Here is a 24,129-nt window from a genome sequence, read left to right on the forward strand (position 1 = left end):
ACGGACGGGTTGCATCTCACGCCGGTTGGAAGAAATGTTTTTGCCAACAGTCTCAAGAACTTGATCAGGAGGGCTTTAAACTGAGTTCCGTGGGGAAGGGAGACAATATTAAGGAAGGCGAAAGGGCTGGAGAAAATAGTCAAACTGAGATAGAGGAAACAAGAAAAAAAAGTACAAGGACCCAACAGTGAGAGGCAAAAAACTTCCACAAGCAGCTAGTAAATGGGACCCGTGGTCTGCGATGTCTCTACACTAATGCACAGAGCATGGGAAATAAGCAAGATGAACTTGAATTCCTAGTACAACAAAGCAAATATGATATAATAGGCCTCACTGAAACCTGGTGGGATGAGTCTCATGATTGGAATACAGGAATACAGGGGTATAACCTTTTCAAGAGAAATAGGCAAAACAGGAAAGGAGGAGGAATAGCACTATATGTCAGAGATATTTACACCAGTGAAGAGATCCAGGACATCAATCATGGAAGCCAGGTGGAGAGCATCTGGATAAAAATTAAAGGGGAGGGAAACAACAAGGATGTTACGGTGGGAGTCTACTACAGACCCCCAAGTCGGACTGAGGAATTGGATGATATCTTTCTAGAACAGATGACCACAGACTCAGAAAAGAGAGATGTAGTAGTGATGGGCGACTTCAACCATACTGATATTTGCTGGAAGTCAAACTCAGCAAAATCCTCAAGGTCTTGCACATTCCTCACTTGCCTGGAAGACTATTTCATAGACCAAAAGGTGGAAGAGGCAACAAGGGGGTCAGCTATTTTGGATCTGATCCTAACCAACAAGGATGACTTGGTTAATGGGGTACAAGTGGTGGGATCATTAGGTGGAAGTGACCATGTTCTCCTGAAGTTTGTTATACAATGGAAAGGAGAAGCCAGGCACAGTCAAACACGCATTCTAGACTTTAGGAGAGCGGATTTCAGTAAACTTAGAGAAGTATTGAGGGTGATCCCGTGGTCAGAAATACTAAAAGGGAAGGGAGTTCAGGACGGATGGGAGTTTCTCAAAAGAGAGATACTGAAGGCACAATTTCAAACAGTTTCAGTGAGAAAGAAAAATGGGAGGTGTCTCCAGAAACCATGATGGGATGACTAAGGAACTTTCAACCGAGCTAAGTTTTAAACGGAGCATGTATAAGAAATGGAAAAAGGGGGAAATCACAAAAAAGGAATTCAAAGAAATAGAAGGCATGTGTAGGGGTAAAGTCAGAAAAGCTAAAGTGCAGAATGAACTCAGGCTTGCTAGAGAGGTTAAAAAGAATAAAAAGGGATTTTTTGGATATGTCCGCAGCAAAAGGAAGAAGGAAATGGTAGGGCCACTGCAGGGAAAAGATGGCAAAATGCTAACAGGGGACAGAGAAAAGGCAGAATTACTCAACACCTTCTTTGCCTCAGTCTTCTCAGAAAAGGCAAAGGGTGCTCAACCTGAAGATAATGGAACAGAGGACAGAATAGGGGAATTTCAGCACAGAATAAGTAAAGACATATTAGAGGAATACCTTGTAAATCTAAATGAATTTAAGTCTTCAGGACCAGATGTACTACATCCAAGGGTACTAAAAGAACTGGCAAATGTAATATCGGAGCCATTGGCAATCATATTTGAAAACTCCTGGAAAACAGGAGAAATCTCAGCAGATTGAAGGAGGGCAAATGTCCCCATCTTCAAAAAGGGGAAAAAAGAGGATCCCAACAATTATCGTCCAGTTAGTCTGACATCAATAGCAGGAAAGATTAAAGAGCAGATCTTTAAACAGAGAGTCTGTGAACATCTAAAAGGCAATGCCATAATCACAAAAAGTCAACATGGGTTTCAGAGAAACAAGTCATGCCAGACAAATCGTATCTCTTTCTTTGATAAAATTACCAGCTTGGTAGATGAAGGGAATGCTGTGGATATAGTATATCTTGATTTCAGTAAGGCCTTTGACAAGGTTTCCCATGACATTCTTGCAAACAAGCTTGTAAAATGTGGGCTAGACAAAGTAACTGTTACATGGATTTGTAATTGGTTGACCGGCCGAACCCAAAGGGTGCTCAACAATGGCTCCTTTTCATCCTGGAGAGAAGTGACCAGTGGGGTCCCACAGGGCTCTGTCCCGGGCCCAGTGTTATTCAATATCTTTATCAATGACCTGGATGACAGAATTGGGAGCATACGTATCAAATTTGCAGATGACACCAACTTAGGAGGAATAGCTAATACTCCAGAGGACAGGATCAACATTCAAGATGATCTGAATAGACTAGAAAGCTGGGCCAAAGCTAACAAAATGAAATTCAACACAGAGAAATGTAAGGTATTGCACGTAGGGCAGAAAAATGAAATGCACAGATACAGGATGGGGGACACCTGGCTGAATGAGACTACATGTGAAAGGGATCTGGGAGTCCAAGTAGACCACAAGTTGAACATGAGTCAACAGTGCGATGCGGCAGCTAAAAAGGCCAATGCAATTTTAGGCTGCATCAATAAAAGTGTAGTGTCTAGATCAAGAGAAGTAATAGTGCCACTGTATTCTGCTCTGGTCAGGCCCCACCTGGAATATTGTGTCCAGTTCTGGGCACCACAATTCAAAAAGGACATTGAGAAACTGGAGCCTGTCCAGAGAAGGGCAACTAAAATGGTGAAAGGTCTGGAAACCATGTCCTATGAGGAATGACTCAGGGAGCTAGGGATGTTTAGCCTGGAGAAGAAAAGGTTAAGAGGTGATATGATAGCCCTGTTTAAATATTTGAAAGGATGTCATATTGAGGAGGGAGCAAGTTTGTTTTCTGCTGCTCCAGAGAAACCCGGAACAATGGATGCAAGCTACAGGAAAAGAGATTCCACCTCAACATTAGGAAGAACTTCCTGACAGTAAGGGCTGTTCAACAATGGAACACACTCCCTCGGAGTGTAGTGGAGTCTCCTTCCTTGGAGGTCTTTAAGCAGAGGCTAGATGGCCATTTGCTGGGGATGCTTTGATTGGATTTTCTGCATGGCAGGGGGTTGGACTGGATCGCCTGTGCAGTCTCTTCCAACTCTATGTTTGTATGATCCTGTAGTGCCCTCTTCACTTGCACCACTGACCTCCATTGCATGAGACAGCTGACTGGCTTTTAAGTTGGGTTTCAGGACATTTATGATCATGGCAATAGTAATTAGTAAATGTGAACAGGGAACAGTTATATGGTTGTAAATTGAACAGACATTATAACTGACTAACAGGATATCAGAGATAGAGAGTAAGCCCCTTGAAATCCACAGGATATATTCAAATCTTGACATTTGAAAGATTCAGGATATGATTTATGACAAAGCTTATTTTCTTCTTCCCTTTCTTTCTAAGGTTTTGGAACGGGTTGTTTATTCTCACTGTCTCGAGTTTCTTGAAGCCAACTCCATTCTTGATCCCTTTCAGTCTGGTTTCCACCCAAGGCATTCCACAGAGACAGCTTTCACTAAGATCTCAAATGACCTTTTACGGGTCAAGGCTAATGGCCTTTACTCTGTTCTCATCCTTCTTGATCTGTCTGCAGCCTTTGACACCATTGAACACTGTTTTCTTGTTCATATACTTTCTGATCTTGGGTTCTCAGACCCTGTTCTTGACTGGTTTAGATCTTATTTGTCAGGCCGATCTTTTGCTGTGGTCACTGGTGGTCAAACTTCGTCCTCTGTTTCCTTATCTGTTGGGAGTGCCCCAGGGCTCTGTTCTGGGTCCCCTTCTGTTTTCTCTCTACACACTGTCCTTAGGTAAAGTCATTAGCTCTTTTGGTTTTTCCTACCATCTGTATGCCGATGACACCCAGTTATATCTTTCCACCCCTGACCTTTCTCCAAGGCTTGAACAGCAAGTTTCGTCTTTTCTCACAGCTGTCTCACAGTGAATGCGCCATCGGCGTTTGAAGCTCAACATGTTCAAGACAGAGCTTCTTGTCTTTCCTCCTAAGTCCACCCTTCCACACTCCTTTTCTGTCTCTGTGAACAACATTTCTATTCAACCAGTTCAGCAAGCCCGCAGTCTTGGTTTTATCTTTAATTCTTCTCTGTCGTGTATCCCTCAGATCCAGACCACAGCCAAGGCTTGTAGATTCCTTTTGTACAATATTGCCAAAATCCAACCATTTCTCTCCGCCTCTACTGCCAAGATCCTGGTCCATGCCTTAGTGATCTCACGACTTGATTACTGTAACATCCTTCTGGCAGGGCTTCCTCTTTCTCACCTCCATCCTTTAATTTCTGTTCAGCATTCAGCTGCATGCATTATCACATCCGCCCACCGCTCTGACCATATCTCTCCTTTGCTGGCATCCCTTCACTGGCTGCCCCTCTCTTTCCGCATTCAGTATAAGCTCCTGCTTTCGACATTTAAAGCCCTCCATGGGCTGGCCCCTCCTTACTTATCAGACCTTCTTTCTCCTCACCTTCCCACTCGGGCCCTCCGTTCTGGTAGTCAAGGTCTGCTGTCTCAGCCCAGGATTTCCTCTGCCCCATCTTGGATTTGCCCCTTTTCACTCGCTGCCCCTCACTCCTGGAACCTTCTTCCCCGGCGAACAAGAGCCATCACTTCTTTAACCAGCTTCAAAACGGAGTTGAATACCATCCTGTTCAGAGAAGCGTTCCCAGGCAATGCATAATTCTCACTTGCTTCCCTGGATGAAGATTAACCATCCATTATGAAGCCAAGCCCTCCCTCCAGTCCACCTGCCTTGGTCCAGGCCTTGGAGGTAGAGAGGAACTGCTGGACCTCATCCCCTTCCCCACCACTACTCCCTTCTCCTTTTGTGTGGTGTCTTTTTAGATTGTAAGCCTGAGGGCAGGGAACTGTGTAATTAAAAAGACTGTATGTACAGCGCCATGTAAATTTACAGCGCTTTATAAATAAAGGTTAATAATAATAATAATAATAATAATAATAATGAAGTAAGAAAGGATTTAAGGGTGCAGAGGCTGGTGGAAAGCCAGTCAAAGTTGTTCTACTTTCCATTCACTCTCCATTTAGGAAAACGTCTTGCCTACTGGTTTCCCACCTACCTGTCTATTTCTCCAGCGTTTGTTCCAGATGCTGCCATGCTCTCAGACATGGAGCCCTGACTGTCTTTCTTTGTGGGTTCTAATCCACTCTTGATGTCATCAAAGTTTTCATATTTCAATGCTTGGACGAGCTGCAGCAGATACATCAGCAGATCCTGGATAACAAAGATGGAGAAGTAGGTAAAACTTAATTCTGCCTTTCCCTGCCTCTACTGCGTTAACTTAGCACCAACTATTTTTTTTCATTTTGAATTCAGTTTCCAGTGACTGAAGTAATCTGAGGACAAAGGGAGGAAGTGGAAGGAAAGAGAAACCTGGGTATCAAAGCAGCTGAAAAAAAGGTGGAATGATAGAGGATTAATCAGGACTGCCCCTGCCAAATCCTTGAAGGGCATGCAATCGGAGTAGCAATGGCAATCTTTTGCCCACCCTTAATAGCAATCTTGGATATCCAATAATGGCAAGAGGAATCTTTCTCAAGCATAAGAAAATTATGTGGAGAAATGAAGCATTCCCATACCTCATCATCGGCCTGTTGCAATCTGGCAACTGCATACCGCCGCACCGTGGTGTTGGTAAAGTGAGAGGACAAGAGCTCGAGGGAATCCTCCACATCCATTGGCTTCCATTTGCCCAAAAGCTCCAGGGCCTGCTTTGCCTCTTGTGGGAGGCCCCAGTTGACACACTTCAGGAATTTAGTCAGGGCCTGGGGTGAAAGGAAAACATGGTTACATGACATATCTTTCTTTATCCAAGTCTAAGCCAGATGAGACCCAGTGTGGTGTGGTGGTTTGAGCATTCGTGGAGTCATAGAATCATAGAGTTGGAAGAGACTGCAAGGGCCAGCCAGTCCAACCCCCTGTCATGCAGGAAATCTCATCAAAGCATCCCCGACAGCTGGCCATCCAGCCTCTGTTTAAAGACCTCCAAGGAAGGAGACTCCACTACACTCCAAGGGAGTGTGTTCCACTGTCAAACAGCCCTTACTGTCAGGAAGTTCCTCCTGTTGAGCTGGAATCTCTTTTCCTGGAGCTTGCATCCATTGCTCCGGGTCCTAGTCTCTGGAGCAGCAGAAAACAAGCTTGCTCCCCCCTCAATGTTACAGCCCTTCAAGTATTTAAACACAGCTATCATATCACCTCTTAATCTTCTCTTCTCCAGGCTAAACATCCCCAGCTCCCTAAGTCGTTCCTCATAAGGCATGGTTTCCAGACCCTTCACCATTTTAGTTACCCTCCTTTGGACACGCTCCAGTTTCTCAACATCCTTTTTAAATTGTGGTGCCCAGAACTGGACACAATATTCCAGGAGGGGCCTGACGAGAGCAGAGTACAACTCTGGGTACCAAGAGTCAAATCCCTGCTTGGACATGGAAATCCACTGGGTGACCTTGGGCAATTCACTCCCTCTAAGCATAAGAGGAACGCATTTGCAAATATTCTTTGAATAACTCTTCCAATGAGTGCCAGTATGGTTTGGTGGTCTAAGTGTTGGACTAGGACTCTGAGAGACCGGCTGGGAAGGCTTGAGCCCAGGTTACACTACTATCGTATTGTTTTGATTGTTATGATTGTTTTAGATTTGTATATTGTATTGTGTTATTGGTTTTATTTATTTTATGATGTGTTTGTAAATGGTTTTAAATTTTGTGTACACCACTTTGATCTTCTGGAAAAGCGGTATAAAAATAAAATGTATTATTATTATTATCATCCCTCGACCAGGTTTCCGTAATACATGCCAGGTCAGCATTTTCTTCCTCTAGCACATCGTATATTATATGAGTTTTGTTTTTAACCGACCTGGCATTACACAGGAAAAGTTCTGTGGTATAAAATAAATAATACATACCTTCTCTTGGTGAGTAAGATAATATCGGAATTTCCACACAAGATCTTGTTCCTCGTATGTTAGTTGCTTGGTTGGTGGGTAGCTCACTATGATCTAAACAAGAGACACATATGGGTCTCTTTATAACATATTTTGCCCTCCTTTTGAAGTGACTGGAGTGAGTTGGTAAAAGCCTAACAACATTCATTTCTGAGAAAGCACACTATGGTCCCTGATACTGCTCACATTTTATGTTTGGGCTCCAGGAACCATATTGCCCTCCCATCTCCCACACCAAAAACCAAAGCCTTCACACTTTTTGGGATAGTCCAGGGTCCTTTTCATCAGTGTATCTCAAATGGTGGATTGGGACCCCCAAGGGGGTGTATTAGAATTGATTTTTCTTTTCTCTTCTTCCCAAACTTTTTTATGTGTAAAATTTTCACATGCATTCAGTTGAATAATGATTTTACTTAAATAAAACTGTTCTAATTGGAACAATGCATGGAATACTAGTTTGAGCATTGGTCTAGGACTCTGGAGACCAGGGTTCGATTCCCAGCTCACCCATGAAACCCACTGGGTGACTTTGGGCAAGTCACATGGTCTCTGGCTCAGAGGAAGGCAATGGCAAACCTCCTCTGAACAATGTGAAGTCAAAGGCTTTCACGGCCAGCATCCATTCGTTTTTGTGAGTTTTTTCGGGCTAATTGGCTACATTCTGGAAGAGTTTATTCCTGACATTTCACCAGAATCTGAAGATGCCAGCCACAGATGCTGGAGAAACATCAGGAAGAAAGTCTTCTAGAACATGGTCACATAGCCCAAAAAAACCTCCTCTGAACAACTTTTGCCAGGAAAACCCCATGATGGCTGTGCCTTAGCATTGTCATAAGTCAAAAATGACTAGAAGGCACACAACTGCAGCAATCTGAGCAATGCTATTTATTTATAAAATGTTAAAGTATGACTATACATGAATATGTGGAAGAAAATAGGGACACTAAATAAACAAAATATTTTATTCATATACTACATTGAGTGGGAGGACACAATATCCACATGTAGATGTAAAGGCAGGTACCAATGGTGCCACTACCCTACATAGTTATTGGACAAGGATTTGACTTTCATTGCTATGGCTGCATCCTTTGGAAGCATGAAGATCGAAGCTTGCTGAGGTACTAATTTGATGAGCCAACATGGTGTAGTCTTGGACTAGGACTCTGGGAGACCAGGTTTCAAATCCCTGCTCAGCCATGGAAAACCACTGGAATACCTTGGATAAGTCATAATCTTAAGAGGATGGCAATGGCAAGCCTCCTCTTGAATAAATTTTGCCAAGAAAAGCACATAATGAAGTTGCATTAAGGTCACCATAACTTGGAAATGACTTGAGGGCACACAACACCTGAGGCCCTAGATCTCTCCTAATGAGAATTCTAAGCACCCCTCTCCAAAATGCAAATCCCAGGATTCCACAGGATGGAACCATGGTAGTTAAAGGGAAACTTAGAGTTTTATAATTGTATAGTGTGAAAGGACCCCTGGACTAATTTTAGAACAGACTAGGCAGTGATTGTGTGCTTGAGGATGTGAAAGTGAAGCTCCATAACTGTAAGACAAGTGAATATATATTACTAACAGCGATCAGCAAAAGCCAATCTTTACAAGGCCCACTAAGCAAGAATACCATATGTGTTCAAAGATTGGAAAAGGTTATCTGGGGGATTACAACTTTAAGAATCTACCAGACCACTAGTCATGCCACTTATAAAACTGAAAAATGGAATTCAAAAGCTTTTTTTCCCTGAGCAATCCTTAGGACAAAGCAATAGCAACAGCGTGTGTGAATGAGCAAAAATTCAGACACCTATCTAAGGGTTTTATTTTATTTTATTTTAGAAAGGTTCTAGGGGTGTAAATCTTTCTCATTCATATTTCATTCTCATTCATATTCATTCTCATTCATATTTCATTCATTCTTCTTTAGTATTTCATTCTTGTGTGCAAGAACAACAAATCTCAAATGTTTTCCCTCCACTGGGTGACGTTGTGAATATTTTGAGTTTTTGCACATGCCAGGACTTTTTTGTGAAGAGTCTGCAGCAAAATAAACCCTCCCCCGCAAAAAAGAATTTTGATTTTTTTGCACCACAGACATATTTTCATTATAAAGCCTCAACATGTAAAAAAATAATAATAATCTTATGCTAGTTGACTATTGCACTCTCCCCAAAGGGGTATCTTGATTCATTTACTGTTCCTCACTGAGGATGAGAATATTTGCAAGTTTATCCCCAGAAGGCATGTTTCATGGAAAAAGAACAAACATAAACCATTGATAGTTTACGGAGAGAAGAAGTGAGCTTAAAGGAGTTAGGCAGCATCTCTTGAAGGCTGAGCTGACACAAAGAAATTTGTGTGTGTGTGTGTGTATAAAGCTCTATCTTACAAGGACTGCATCCACACTGCAGAAATAATCTGGTTAGGCACCACTTTAACCACCATGGAGGGAGCCTTCTTGGTGGCTGTTTCCAGGCTATGGAAGTCCCTTCTACTGGAAGGCCAGTTGGCTCCCTTCCGCTCTCTTTCCACTGGTCAGTGAATACATTTTTATCCAGCCAGGCCTTATATAGCAGTAGTAGTGTAGCGCTCTGAGATTTGACTGACTCTGAAGATGAGGGTTTGATATTGTACTTGGCCATGAAACCCACTGGATGTCTTTGGGCAGAACACATGCTCTCAGCATGTGTCTTGCCTAAGAATTCAGTGGCAATCCTGCTCTGACCAAATCTTGCCAAGAAAACCCCATGATGGGTTCAGCATAGAGTCACCATAAATCAGAAATGGGTTGCAGGTGCACAACAATAACAAAAAAGTGTAAATGAATTAGTGTGATATATTCACACATAGACACATACACACTCATCTGTTACTAATAATTATGTTTTTAAAATGCTTTAAACTGTTTTAAAACTGGGTTTTAATACACTGTTATGTAATTCTTTTCTTTAACAGCTGTAAAATAGGATTTTAATTTACTTTTATTTTAAACTTTTGGAAGTCACATTGAAACCCTTTTCAGAAGGAGGGGTATAAATTAAATAAGTAACTAAAGCAGACCACAAGCTGAACTCTCACTGAAGTTTTTGCTTGTTTCTAACATACAAACACAAAGAGAAAATTCAGCATTCATTAAAAAGAAGAATGGTGCAGCAGAAACAAAAAGCAAGAACTTACATTAAGCTGATCTCGGGTAGCAGCATTGGGTTTGAGATCATGATCTGAAGGTCCACTTCTTAAGCTTCTAGCAAGCTTGTGATGTTTGCTTTCAACTAAGTTTTCCTTTAAAAAAAATAGCTGTTTTTTAAAACTCCACAGGAGCCTTGAAGGCACATACACATACAGTTAATGTTTTAGAAATGAAGTATAACACTGTAATCATAGATGGAAACACAATCAAGATGGTGATTCAGGAATTAAAACTTTTCCAGCTTTGGAATTTTACACTAAAGAATGCCACAAAAAAATTCATAATACTTAAATTAATTGGGGGCAGACCTGGATCACTATGATTTGGCAGTACACATTTAACCAAGGAGAATAGTCTTACACTATAAATCTTTCACCTATTTCCTTAAAAGAGGATGATAGATACTGAAATTGTTCTGCATGTCAAACATATTTTCTGTCACTGGACTATTCCCCTGTCTATGCTCTGCAATATCATAGAACTATTGAGCGATTACAGCTACAGGTTATTTGGTATATTACCATTCTCTATCTAAATACTTCTGCAGATCTTTGCTATGCATTAAATTTATATTCAGTTAAGTTTTACAGCCTGATCTGACATGGAGAAGCAGGTAGGGCAGGTAACAATAGCATGAAATGCAAACAAATATGGCTAATTAAAAACTAAAACTGAACAGAGGCAGCATCACAAATTTGGATGTTATCAGCTTAAGTTTGGCTCACAGATAACAAGCTCTCTAACATCAGGGTGCAGAACCTGGTTAGGAGGGGGGCTGCAAAAACAGTGGGTCACAGGTAGAGTTGCTAGAGTGAAAAGCAGAGGTGGCTCCCATACCTTTAACAGGTCTGTAGAAGAGAAGATTTCAGCAGGTATTGTTTATCACACAATCAGGAACAATGCAATACCTGCTAAAATTCCCCCTGACACACAATTATTAAAGGTAGGAGAGCTGTCTCCATTTTTCACACAGACAACTCTAGCCACAAGACACTGGGGAGAGGGATTGGTCCCAGATCTCTCCCCTCTCTGATGTTATTTGACACACCACTGACACTTGTTTCTACCTTCTTCATGAAGAGAGAGGGACTAAATACCCATCTCCACATAGAGAAAGTCCATTCTTGAGACTGTGTAACGAGAGTTATTATTATTTTCAATCATTGATTGAAAATACCAGAGTGGTTCAAAGATGTCTCCAGTTATCCACAACAGGTTCCTACCATGAATTGGTTCACCTTCTCACACACTGTTCATTTTTACAATGAGGAAGTCCTTCCTTGGATACTAACAGGACTCCCTGTTATCGCCAATCATTGGTTGGAAATATCAAAGAGTGAATCAAAGCCATCTCCAGTTATCTCCAACAGGTTCCTATCACATGTTGGTTCACCTTCTCCCACATAGCTCATCTTCACAATGAGAAAGTCCCTCCTTAGATACCAACAGGGAGTCTGTACAAAGATACTCACTGTTATCTCCAGTCATTGGAAATATCAGAGAGTGGGTTGAAGACATCTCCAGTTATCTCCAACAGGTTTATACAAAACATTGGTACATCTTTTCCCACATGTTGCTCATCCCCAACTTTGTGCAGAACAACAACAGGGGTATTCCCCATAACAAAGGGTGGAGCATCCCCCCCCCCCAAACAATGAATTAGATTTAAGCCATCTGCAAGCTAGAAGTTCTCCGATCCAGCTGTGTGTGGGGGGGGGGGAGCTATAACAAGGATGTACAAAAACTTATTAAATGTAGCTGTATTAGGGCAACCCTCCTGAAACCTTCGAACAAGAATAAGCACTGATTAAAATGCAGGTCATAATCAACCTTTGAGATTCTCATTTGCATATTAAGACAAGCAACAACACAAACATGCTCCCCACCTGGCATGTTGTGAAGAAAATTACTTACCATTGACATCTGGGGATCTGGAACCTTAACGATCTCAGAGCTCGTTAAAATGGGAGATGACTCATCGCCGTCCTAGATGACAAAGTCATTCACAAAAGTGCATTAAACTTCTAAGTTTATAAAGATCACTGTGACATGTCAATGCAATTTAATATGTTCCAGATACATGACTGGAAACAGCTATTAAGCCTTACTGTCTTCTCTCTGAAATGAGCAGATGGGGAAAATGAGGGAGGAAAGTGACAATTCAACCTTGCCAAAGGGTGGGCACACATAAGCATAGACTACACTACTAGTGATGGGTAGTGGCTAAAAAAACTGATCCATCAGTCAAGAAGTTCTATTTGAAATTTGTTTCTTCCATGGGGCCTTTTCACATGACACAGTATAGTCCCATTAAATCAAATGGATAGTAAAAAAAAAAGTGTGCCTTATATAAAATGGCAAAATCAAGATTTCTTTATATTTGGGGGGGGGGGGATATTTTCAAGATGCAAATGCTTGAATCCATGTATAAGGAATCTGTGGATACAGAGGGCCAGCTGTATGTTAATTTGACTATGAGAAATCAAGTGTTTCTCCCTCCATCATTCATACAGTCATCCACTTTGGGCAACATTTTTCCTCCTACCTTTGTATTTCAACAACCATAGTTAAAACTGAACTTGTTGCCTCATCACTTACCCAAAACTTTTATATTTCTATGGAATATTCATACAATCTATAAAGGTTCTTCCTGGATATTAGTTCACTCCATGCATCTGGAGAAGTAGATCAAATCTACAGAAATGCATGCTACCGCTTATTTTGTATAGTCAGTCTCAAAGGTGCTGCAAGATCTCTTTGCATACTGATATTCCAGACAAATACAGCTATGTCTCTGAATTCATTACATATGTATATGTAAATATATATATTTTTTAAAAAAAAAATCAAAACACATCTGGTTCTAAGTATATCAGATAAAGGATACTCAACCTGTACCACTAAATAAAAGGATCGTGCAAGTTAAGTTTTATGATATTTTTGAGAGGGGGGAAGACAAGAGAGGAAAGAGACAATATCAAACTGAAGACTTCTTAAAATCACTCATGCTTATTAAAATTCTATAAACCTGGAGTGCATTACATGAATTATTGGATCCTTTAATCATGTTGCAGCTATTTGCATTTGACTTGCATTGTACCTATAAGCATCTGCCACCTGGCAAATAGCTGCTGCTTTCCTAGAAGAAAATATTTCACCCCGACAGGAGGGAACATACCAGTGTATTTGTTTGGTACTTAAGGCAATATGAACTTAAGGCAATATGAAAAGAACTTGCAAATGGTGCATACCTTCTCATAATATACTATTCCATATTCTTTGTCATCACACTTGGCACAGCGGAATTCAATCATCAAGTACATAAAATTAGAACTGCGCTTCTCACTCTGAAATTAAGAGGATGAAAGAAATATTACACATGAGGATAAAAGACCTTAAAAACAGATCAACAATATATGTTTTAAAGAAGCGGGCGTTCTTACAGTATTGTGCCTTGGTTTTTTCTGGGTTCTGCCATTGCTGTCATCTCTGTGTTCCCTTATTCATTGGACTGAGATGAAGTTTCAATAGTGTGCTGTTTTATTAATTGTTTACATTCTGTTTTTTAATGAATATTAAATGGTTTAAACTCTATACACTCCTTAATTGTTTTTAAACACACACACACACGCACAAGAGAGAGAGAGAGAAAGGATGTCAGTTCCAATTTTGGTCAGTGCACCAGTATGACCACTCCAAAGGTGAAAAATAGCTTCCTTCCATCCATGATTGAAAGAAAACAAAGAAGTTGAAAGATGCTGAAGCAAATCCACAACCCTGAACTCTGATTCCTCCAAATAGCCCAATCTTGCCACCACAAACCATAGCTTTCAAAAAATAAATAAATAAAAGGTAGCTAAGGAGAACACTAGAAAGGTGAAGGGGCTGGGGGTCCACCTTGGAATTTCAGTGCTTCTGCTTCTGTGAAGCTATGCTTCTGCATATTAACTGTACCACCTGTGAACCTACAAAAAGATCTTGTGTATTCTGATTTAAATGGAGAAAGAAGAAGAAGAGGAGAAGGAGACAGCAACAGGTTTCTTTTATAGACATTCTGGAAACTAAGCAGGCTCCCTAGATATGATGTCTTCTTGAGAGGGCCAAAATAGTGTGGCATTTGGTTCAGTGAGTTACACACCAAACCATTCAGTAGTAAATAGCCAGTGATTCTTCAGGACTCCTGGGAAAACAAATAAATAAAATATGCCCTAAAAAACTATGGACATCATATAGATAGCCTTTCATAGAATCACATAGTTGGAATGGACTACAAGGACCATCTAATCCAACAAGTATCAATTCAAAATTCTGCCGCTAAAGCATTCCTGAGAGAATGCCATCCAATTTCTGTTCAAGTCTTAGAGACTAAATAGTTTAAGCCACTGATTTCCAGGCACCCCAGCCTTTAGGAATTTGTTAAAGGTATTCCACTTCTGCTATGTGTCTTGAAAAGGACTCTGGGGAATTCTATTGTGAACCAGTAGTTTGTCCAGGACAGTGAAAAAACATGAAGCTAATGGCACTATCATCACTCAACATCATAATTTTAATAAGTTTGCATCCTGCCTCTTCTCAAAGGCACTCAAAACATGAGCAAAACCCCCAACAATTTAATGAACACTGAACTGTTTCTGAAAGAAACATACTGGAAATTGATGAAGAAAGAAACAATTTTTGAAAGCGCGGCACAGAGAAGATTATTATCTTAGCATAAAAACTGGAAAATAACTTTTTTCTAAACCTTTCCATTTAAGAAAGTTCCTTTCAATACTAAGCATCATTGCGGGGTAGGGACAGTGTTTAAAAAGCCCTCTCTGAACAACCAGTCAGTTGCTGAAAGCTAGCAAGAATCATTAAGTCTGCCGATCAGGAGATAGATAACAGCAGGTTGTCCAGTCTAGCCTATCTTGAAAGGGAGTCCCAAAGCTTGGGAGCAGCCACAAACAAGGTCTTCTTTTCATTCCTACTCAACATTCCTATGAAGACATAGCATTCTGCAGCATTTTACAGATTTATGGCAAAGAAAGTTCTCTCTCATGTATACATACTCTTACACATACACACAGGCAACAATTGCAAGGGCTGCAAAACACAGCCACTCATGAATTGAACCGGATGGAAACATCTTCATGGGAGAAATAAAACCATATCCAAGGAAACAGAACAAGCAACTGCCTCTTTTTCCAGGAAAGGTAGATTGAAAATCTGGAAGGAATAGTTCTGTTTCCTCGTAAAAATCCTAGTGTACCCAAATGCACAATATTGTAATGGTGGAAAATTAACCAGGACTTTAGAGACTGAAATGAAAACAGAACCAAGAGAGTACCCTGAAACACAACCAACACACTCCTTTTGGTAAAGAGTGTAGAAAGAGAATAGAGATGGGTAACTTCTTTTTTAGGGATGCATATGTAATCCCTAAGAATTATGGGTTTGGTCTAATGGGCAGGAAACCCTAAGAAATGGTCTGTACTTCCTATTTGAGTTCAGAAAGAGGGATTGCTGGAGCTGGAGAGAATTATTCTCCAAGGTTAAGAATTTCACCTTGACAAGGTATTTTCAGTTACGTATATAGGAAGGAACAAAATAAATTCTTTGTAACAGACGTTCTATATTGCATTTGCTCTATTTTGTTTGTTTGTTTTTATTAGAGTTTTAAGGAGGCATCCAATATTGCAAGACTACTAACTACACAATAGAGACAGAAGAGTTTTGCAATCAAATCCTGCAATGGATGCATGGAACTTTTGGGACAGTGTATATGAGATAAACTTAATAAATAATTTGTTGTGTTGTTCCTTAAAACATACTGAGACTTAAATTGTGATTGTGGTTGTAATATTCAATTATACTTGTCTCCAGAGATCCCAGAAAGCAGTACACTTACCCTTTATTACTGGTCTACTTCTCCTCCTCCTCCTCAGAGTTCTGCAGGACAGACTTTGACCCCCACAGCCTAGAAGACTGAGCTGTTCTTTTAATGTGTGCAAGCGCCAGGAAGGGATGAAAAAAATTGGCATCTTCTTAATTAAAGGTGCCCAGTACACCCAGGATTCTGTATTACCAAGCTGTATTTGAAAGCCCCATAGAAACTGAATGTACACCATTACCTACCTCATTGATCATCTCAATTTCTCGAAAGGTCAGTCTGTCCAGCCAGTCAACTTTAACCATGTGCCCTTGCCGGTGAGACTTGGTAAGCTGCCGCAAAGAAAACAAATGTATCATTTAAAATCACCACAGCTAAGGAAGAAACATAATTCTATAACTCTTATCATTTGGAGGATAGCAGGAAATTATATTTCAAATATATACATATATACCAGTGATTCCCAAACTTTAGACCTCCAGGTGTTTTGGACTTCAGCTCTCAGAAGCCCTAGCTAGCTTTGTCGGTGGTCAGGAATACCGAGAGAGCTGAAGTCCAAAACATCTGGAGGACCAAAGTTTGGGGAACCACTGATATATACTGTATATACTCATGTATAAATCTAGAAATGTTAGTCAAAAAAATCAACCCTCCAAAAAACTGTCTCAGCTTATCCATGGATCAATGTAAGTACTGTACCTTTACTTCCATCAAAAAAAGAACATACCATTCTCAAAATAGAGTGATGAAAGGCAAGAGCTTGGTCCATCCCAGGAAAACTTAAAGAAATATTGACACACACCCCACTGTCTGACTGCCACTGTTGCCATTTTCCTGCCCAGTTATTCAATAGGCCAAAAATAGTGCTGTGGCGGAGAGAGTAGAGGGGCCGGTGCTTCTTTTAGGTTCTCTCAAGATGAACTAAACTTTCACCTCCTGCCTCTCTACTCAGGGAAGTGGACAGTTCCTTTTTTTTGATAAGAGTTACACTGTATTTTAACTTTTATCCAAAAAGGAATCATCCCCTTCTCGGAGTAGAGTGGCAAAAGGCTTTTCTGAATCCTTGGGCAGAAAAATGAAGTCAGCCCTGAGTTTCACCCTTGATATCACAGGTGATATCAAAATCAAGACTACTGGCCCTCAACATACATGAGGTCGACTCATACACAAGTATATATGGTAGATCTACACAGCTTGTTTTTCAAGCTTCTGCAAAACAGTTCACCTGCAATTGTTAACTGTCAGTAAGTTCTAAAACTGTAGAACATACTGATCACCAAGCGGCAATTAATCTGTGCAGAAAGGGAATGAGACATCCTAAGAATCATGGATTTCAACAGGACAAACATCCAGTAGACCACCAAGCATACTTACCTAAGAAGCAAGCTCTAATGAATTCAATAAAAATCATTCCACAGGACTGAATTTTGGGAATAAACTGAACCAGACACTAATTCTTCTGCCCATGTTGATGGTATAAGAATAATGTATATTCATTTTGGCTGGATCATTCACCAAAGCTGGCAATGCCAGAAGCCATATACAAGTATACCTTGGTTATCAAATTATAGTAGGTCCTCAGCATTGACGGGTTTCCCATTTGCAGATTTGAGTTTCTGCAGATCGCCATGTCTCATATTATCTAATGGCAGGGCAAGCACATGAGCACATGCTTACAGCCATCAACTGGATAATATGAGACTTCAGCTTCCACATTTTCTCCCATTTATGGGGACATCTGGAACCTATGTGTTCATGGGCATTGCTTCTTTAATAGAAAATTTGATACCCAGGGGCATAGATAACATGGAAAGAATAGGGAGAGGTTCCTTCACTGCACAAAAACACAGCAGCACAGTTCAACATATTTCAGCATTCAAAGGCCCTGTACAGACGGGCCCTTTGCGGCGCACCCATGACATGCTAGGGTTGCCTTGGGGCAGCGCATGCACACGCTCCGTAACCCTAGCACATAATGAGGGCATCGCAGCTGCGCAGCACCACCCACACAGCGCGCACAGCTATGACATCGCAGCTGCACAGTGTCCAAACAGCGCTGAACAGCTGCGATGACATCAGGACATCTTTGCAGGTTTGCAGCAGCGCAACTGCGCCACAAAAAGGAGCCACTTTTTAATGTTCCTTTTTTTGCTGCGCAGCAGCATCGCAGTTTGGTTGCTGCAGCGCTGCTGTGGAGCAAAGAGAGGCGCCTGCCTGGCACCTCTTTCTGGCGGTCTGTACCCCACCAAAGATTGTTTTTTCTTTCACCAGACTCCTGTACAGAGACTTTGTTTAGCTCTTGTGGCTAAGGAGACAGACCTCTTAGATAGAACAGAGCAACTTAGCAAGAGGTCTTCCACAAAGACTTGCAACTGGCTAAGTTAATGGTGGCTAAGATTACATTCTCTTGTAATAAGTGCTTTCAAGCAAACAGCTCTCATTAAAACAAAAACTGTGTGGGAAGGATGCATTTTGTTTTGAAGCCCTGCATCGCTAGGGAGCTTCAAAACAAGGTGAACGCTCCCACACACCTTGTTTTAAAGCAAAACTGCTTGCTTTAAAGGTCCCCCCTTCCCCAGCTGCAAAACTAGAAAACTTTTAAACTATCACTCACACTCAAAACAGTTCATACCTTAGTAAATATTATTTGCAGAAGTGCAGAATGCTTCTATGAAAACAATTGCATTGCAATGCAACACTCAAAATGACATTTTAAGGAAGAATCTGTTCAGCACAGAAGCAAAGCCACACAATCTAGAAACATGCATGCCACACATTTCCATTGTGTAGTTTTAGTCACAAATATTAAAAGGGAAAAACAGGGAAGCTACTGTATATGATTGCCATCTTCATTAACCCTTCAACACTCCGAAGATTACAATCGATCCCAAAGCATTATATACATTATTTTCTCCTTTTTACCGTCTTAGCTTTTGTTCCCCATCAAAAATGCAGACTGATTATTTGGTGTCATTTCAACTGCATTCCCAGTTGGAAATAACATTAAAACAGGATGTGGGGCAGTTTGAGCTCAGTTAAAGTTTGATGAGAATTTTAACTCCCTTGCTGCAGTACTGGAGATCTAAAGGAACTTAACATGCTGAAAACTGTTGATGATCAAACATTACCCATTTCAATTGTCCCTATTAATCTGAGTATGCAAGTAAGGTATATGGGGTCTGAGTTACTTCATATGAAATTAATAATACATTACCCTTAATAAAATCTCTTATTAAAAAAACAAGAAATTTGAATTATTGGCCTGGACCTTATTGGTTACTCTCAACTAAAGAAGACCCAGTGAATTAACTGCTGAAAGCAATATGGATTTAAATTCAGTTCATTCAGTGAGTCCAACTGATTCATACTGAACGAGGGTCCCATTCTTGGTGAAAAGATGGGATATAAATAAAGTGATTGATTTATCAAACCACAGGATTCAGACCATGATTCAGTACATTTTATTTTTGAAAGGATGGGGGGAAAACAGCCCAAGGACTAAATCCGGATCACTCTGTTTCACAATAGAGTCTGCCCTTGCCATATGCAGGGGATCCGTTCTGGACACACACACACACACACACACACACACCCATGTAAAGCAAATTTTGCATATGCTGGAGTCCTATTGAGCTGAATGGCTCCCGTGTGCCATTTTGTCCCTTGCCGTCCACATAAGCTTAAAACCACGTACAGTGAGGGTGTGTATACCAAGGGTACACTGTACTCAACTCAACCATTGTTTTTACAATGATGGGAAGGTTAAGAGGCACTGGGGCCACCTTCAGGAGTGTATCTTGGAGTTCATATATTCAGTGCAGGTGAAAGCTTTTATTAAGATGTTAGTTGCCCCAAGGTCACAATCATGCTTTTTTTCTTTTCAAAGATGCTAGCAGGCCATGAGCTCTTGCTACTTACTTCCTCCAAACGCTCCTCATTACAGGCCTATATTAAAGAAACCAATTCATTAGTCACATGTACTGAAGGGCAACCATTTCCAGATCATTGGCTGAAACCTAATGCAGTCACCCCTCCATTTTTGTGGGGGATCTGTTCCATCCCACCCACCCACCCACCCACCCCTGATGAAAATAGAAAATCTCTGATATTCAAGCCCCATTGGTTTGATTGGCGGTGCACATCCATGGGCATCCATTGGCATGCACTCCATTTTGTCCCCTCCATTTGGAAGTAGCAATACGGAAGACAAAGTAGGTGTACTGAAGAAAGTAGAACAAGAAACACCTAAACAGGGCTCCTGTTCCATCATGTTGTGTGCTTGTCTGTATTACTTCAGTTAAGTGTGAAGTCTTAGACCACAGAGATGTTCTTCATGCAAGTGTGTTGGCCATGTTGCCCACAACACTTCATGTTACCTAGGCAATACAGGAACAAAATAGGGTCCTGCAAGGCAGCTATACACCACCCTGCTTTAAAAAAAGGTGAGTGTGATGAATGTCATTGATTTCTAAGAATGGATTCATAAGTTTCCTGTTCCTACAGGAAAACCTTTCTAGCAAGCATGAAATCAAGCCCACTTGCAATAGCAAGTACATGGCACACTTCTCCTATGAGGGGGATCCATTGTGGATTCCCCCCCCCCCCCGCATAAGGGAAATTCCATGGATGCTCAAGCTCAAAATGATGGGGCTTGTGCACGCAGTACACGTGCCATTGCCTTTTATGGTGAGCGGCTTTTAGTGTAAGCTGAAAGCCGTGTATGACATTTACATACAGCTTATTAGTGCACTTAAGCACTCCATAAGAAGTTTACAATGTGTAAGCTAATTGCCCCCATCAGTCTGGGGACTCATTTCAGTGACCTCAGAAGGATGTCAGGCTGAATCAACCCTGAGCCCCTGGCTGGTACTGAACTCACAACCTGCAGTACAGGCATTTAACCACTGCCCCACCAGGACTCCTCCATGAGGAGGGCAAGGGGATGACTCTGCCCTGTAGTCCTGTAAAGCTCACAAGTACACAAGGTTACACTCCTAAGAGGAAATCCTACTGATCTGCCAGCATAGCTATGCCAGAGACAGAAGGAGTGGCAACAGCAAGGGTAAGGAAAAAGACTAGAAGATAGTAGGTGAGAGGGTACAGGAGGAAGATGCAGCTGGTTTGGAGCTACTTTATAAGCACCTGCTTCTTCAAGCCACTACACTACAGGAGGGGTGTCTTAGAAAATCACTTGTGTCAGGTTTATCAAAGAATCTTACGAGTTGGAAGTGACCCCAAGTACCATCCAATCTAACCCCCCTGCCATGTAGGAAGGCACTATCAATGCACCTCCAACAGATAGCCATCCAGCCTCTGTTTAAAAACTTCCAAAGAAGGAGACTCCATCACACATCAAGGGAGCATGTTCCACTGTCAAACAGCTCTTACTGTCAGGAAGTTCTTATTAACTTTGAGGTTGAATCTCTTTTCCTGTAAAGATTCCATTGCTTCATGTCCTATTCTCTGAAGCAGCAGAAAACACACTTGCTCCATCCTCAACATGATATCTCTTCAAATAATTAAATTTGGCTATCATGTCACCCATTAACTTTCTCTTCTAGATGATTTCCTGTTAGAAAAAAAGGCTTCTCCTATAAGCAGGACAAAATTCTCAAAACGGGCTCTTATACCCCAGGGGACATTGTGAGGGAAACAAATGGGGAAAAATATTGAGAGGAGGGATTCTGAGGAGCCACATGTAGCCCATAGGATGCACTACCCCCCCAGTTGTAAACCTACCTAAACATGCAGAGTGAACCCCACTGAACTCACTGTGGCTTTCCACCAAGTTGGCACATACCAGTTGAGGTTACCTTATCCAATATGCTTAGGATCAGAAATGTTTTGAATTTCAGACTTTTTTTTAAAAAAAAAAATTTAATATTTGCATATAGCTAGATAGTGAGATACCTTGGAGGTAAGACCCAAGTATAAACATGAAATTCACTTATTTTTTTGTATACACTTTATATCAGGGGTAGGCAACCTGCGGCCCGGATGCGGCCCAGCAAGGCCTTGGACCGGCCCCAGCCTGGTCCTGCCGCCGATTGCCGCCAGAGCCTTTGGCCTCTCGTGTGAGGGCGTGGGGCCTTTGGCCTATCAGGAGGAGGCGGGCAAGAGGGGGGCAAGCGGCAGACAAGGGGGGGCAAGCGGCGGGCAAGGGGGGCAATTGTCTATAGAAGCCTCCGAAAAATGCATTGATACAGTCCGTCCTTGCCTTACGCGGGGGATCCGTTCCGGATCCCGCCACGTAAGGCGAATTCCGCCTATGCTCGAGCCCCATTGGAAACAATGGGGCTCGTGCGCGGTGGCACGGGAGCGCGCGGGGCGCAACGGGCGCGCGCGCCCATTCAATTGAATGGGACGTGCCACCCCTTCCGCCCCGCGGCTTGAGCACGTATGCTCAAGGCCGCGTATGGCGCGCCCGCGTATGGTGCAGGCGCGCTGTATTAACATTTTTTTTTAAAGTCAGCAAAAATTTTTGCGTGACCTCCATTTTTTAAAAAAGTGTCCTCCATTTGAAAATTTTGTCCTACATTTGTCCCGGTTTATTTATTTATTTAATTACTTTTTAAAAATTATTTAATTATTTATTTTTTGGCTTCAGCCCCCCCAGTTGTCTGAGGGACAGCAACCCGGCCCCCAGCTCAAAAAGGTTGCCTACCCCTGCTTTATATGCATAGTCTGAAGGTAATTTTATACACAATATTTTTAATAACTGTGCACACGAAACAAGGCTTGTATACACTGAACCGTCAGAAAACAAAGGTGTCTTTATCTCAGCCACCCATGTGGACAATTTTGGAGTGTTTCAGATTTCCAGATAAGAGATGCTCGACCTGTATAAGGTTATGTGCAGTGTGCTTACTCAAGAGTTAAAACTGAGTACAATAGGTTTATTATTATTATTATTATTAACCTTTATTTATAAAGTGCTGTAAATTTAGCTAGTGTGTATATAACAGATGTCCTCCCTTTTGCAATAGCTGATCAACATGGCAACTTTGCAACTGAACTCTCCTTTATAAAGGCTGTGGTGACACCTTATGGAAAATCCCCAAATCACACAACTTCCTACAGCTCAGATACATCACCCCCCCCCCCCCCCATGAATCATCTTCTCTCAATTTCAAAGGATCAGGCATCCTATTCTTGGTGAAACTTTATTTTGCAGACAAAGGTTTAGATGTCATTGAAGGTCACCAGTATCTTCTTTTAATAATATAATTCCTGTCAAGCTCCCATGTGCTGGTCCATTGTAAAATGCTTCACTTGTCTTTTAATTTCCACTCAACTTCATTATTGCTGCTGTTGTTTTAATGGCACTGTTTCGGCAAAAAACCCTCTCCAGCTGACACAAAAATAAATCAATATCCTGTTAGCACAGTGCTGTCTAGACAGAAAGGGAGGGGGAATCAGCTGCACTATCTTTGCTCTCAAGAGACAGTTCTTAACTGCCTGCAAATGCAGGCACGCAAGGCTAGCATCACAAAGTGAGCAGAAATCATTATATTTAATGGTATTCTTCTGATATAGATCCGAACAGCAAGAATTTTTCTTTCAGGGTTTCACTTTGTACATACACACACACACACACACACACACACACACACTAATGTGCATACATAAAAGTGGGAGGAGAAGAGATTTAATACAGAAGGAAACACAGCATCCAAACGCTTTTTGTGCACATGCTTGTCCTCACTGACCTTCCCCACAATTCAAAAATCAGAAGAGACCTAAAAAGCATTACCCCCAAAGAATAAATTCCTGCTCCTCAAGGGAAAAATGCAGAGTAGAATGGGCCTTGGTGTCTGCTGGAGTTTGCTTCCAGGATCCACCACAGGTATCAATATCTATGAATGCTCAAATCCCATTAAATCCCAGTGGCATAATAAAATGGTGTCCCTTGTATAAAACAGCAAAATGTAGGTTTGGTTTTGTGTGTGTGTGTGTGTGTGTGTGTGTGTGTGTGTACTGTATTTTCAAGAAACAGATGCTTGAATCTTTGGATAATGACGTGTGAATGCAGAGGGCTAACTGTATTTCATTTAAACCCTCAAACCAAATGATCTCACAGTGCCATCTTCCAATCTCAAAAGTGAAAAAAAAACCTTTCCCCCACCTAG

General features: G+C 41.4%; 1 protein-coding gene across 2 annotated transcripts in view; it reads right to left on the minus strand.

Annotated features, from left to right (window-relative positions):
• Positions 1 to 24,129, minus strand: part of LOC149324230 (phosphatidylinositol 3-kinase catalytic subunit type 3) — a 155,267-nt gene that overhangs the window by 112,785 nt on the left and 18,353 nt on the right. Inside the window, exons 5-12 of one of the 2 annotated variants that reach the window (XM_089497911.1) lie at positions 19,919 to 19,945; positions 16,246 to 16,332; positions 13,383 to 13,478; positions 12,046 to 12,117; positions 10,119 to 10,223; positions 6,897 to 6,989; positions 5,566 to 5,751; positions 5,046 to 5,200 (exon numbers count right to left, since the gene is read on the minus strand). In XM_089497911.1, coding sequence (XP_089354037.1) covers positions 5,046 to 5,200; positions 5,566 to 5,751; positions 6,897 to 6,989; positions 10,119 to 10,223; positions 12,046 to 12,117; positions 13,383 to 13,478; positions 16,246 to 16,332; positions 19,919 to 19,945 — 821 coding nt within the window. The remainder of the gene's footprint in view (positions 1 to 5,045; positions 5,201 to 5,565; positions 5,752 to 6,896; positions 6,990 to 10,118; positions 10,224 to 12,045; positions 12,118 to 13,382; positions 13,479 to 16,245; positions 16,333 to 19,918; positions 19,946 to 24,129) is intronic. The other variant, XM_089497916.1, reaches the window with a different exon arrangement.

The sequence above is a fragment of the Sceloporus occidentalis genome, unplaced genomic scaffold (genome assembly GCF_023333645.1).
Source record: "Sceloporus occidentalis isolate IW3139 unplaced genomic scaffold, rSceOcc1.0.p SCAF_1, whole genome shotgun sequence".
Lineage (NCBI taxonomy): Eukaryota > Metazoa > Chordata > Lepidosauria > Squamata > Phrynosomatidae > Sceloporus > Sceloporus occidentalis.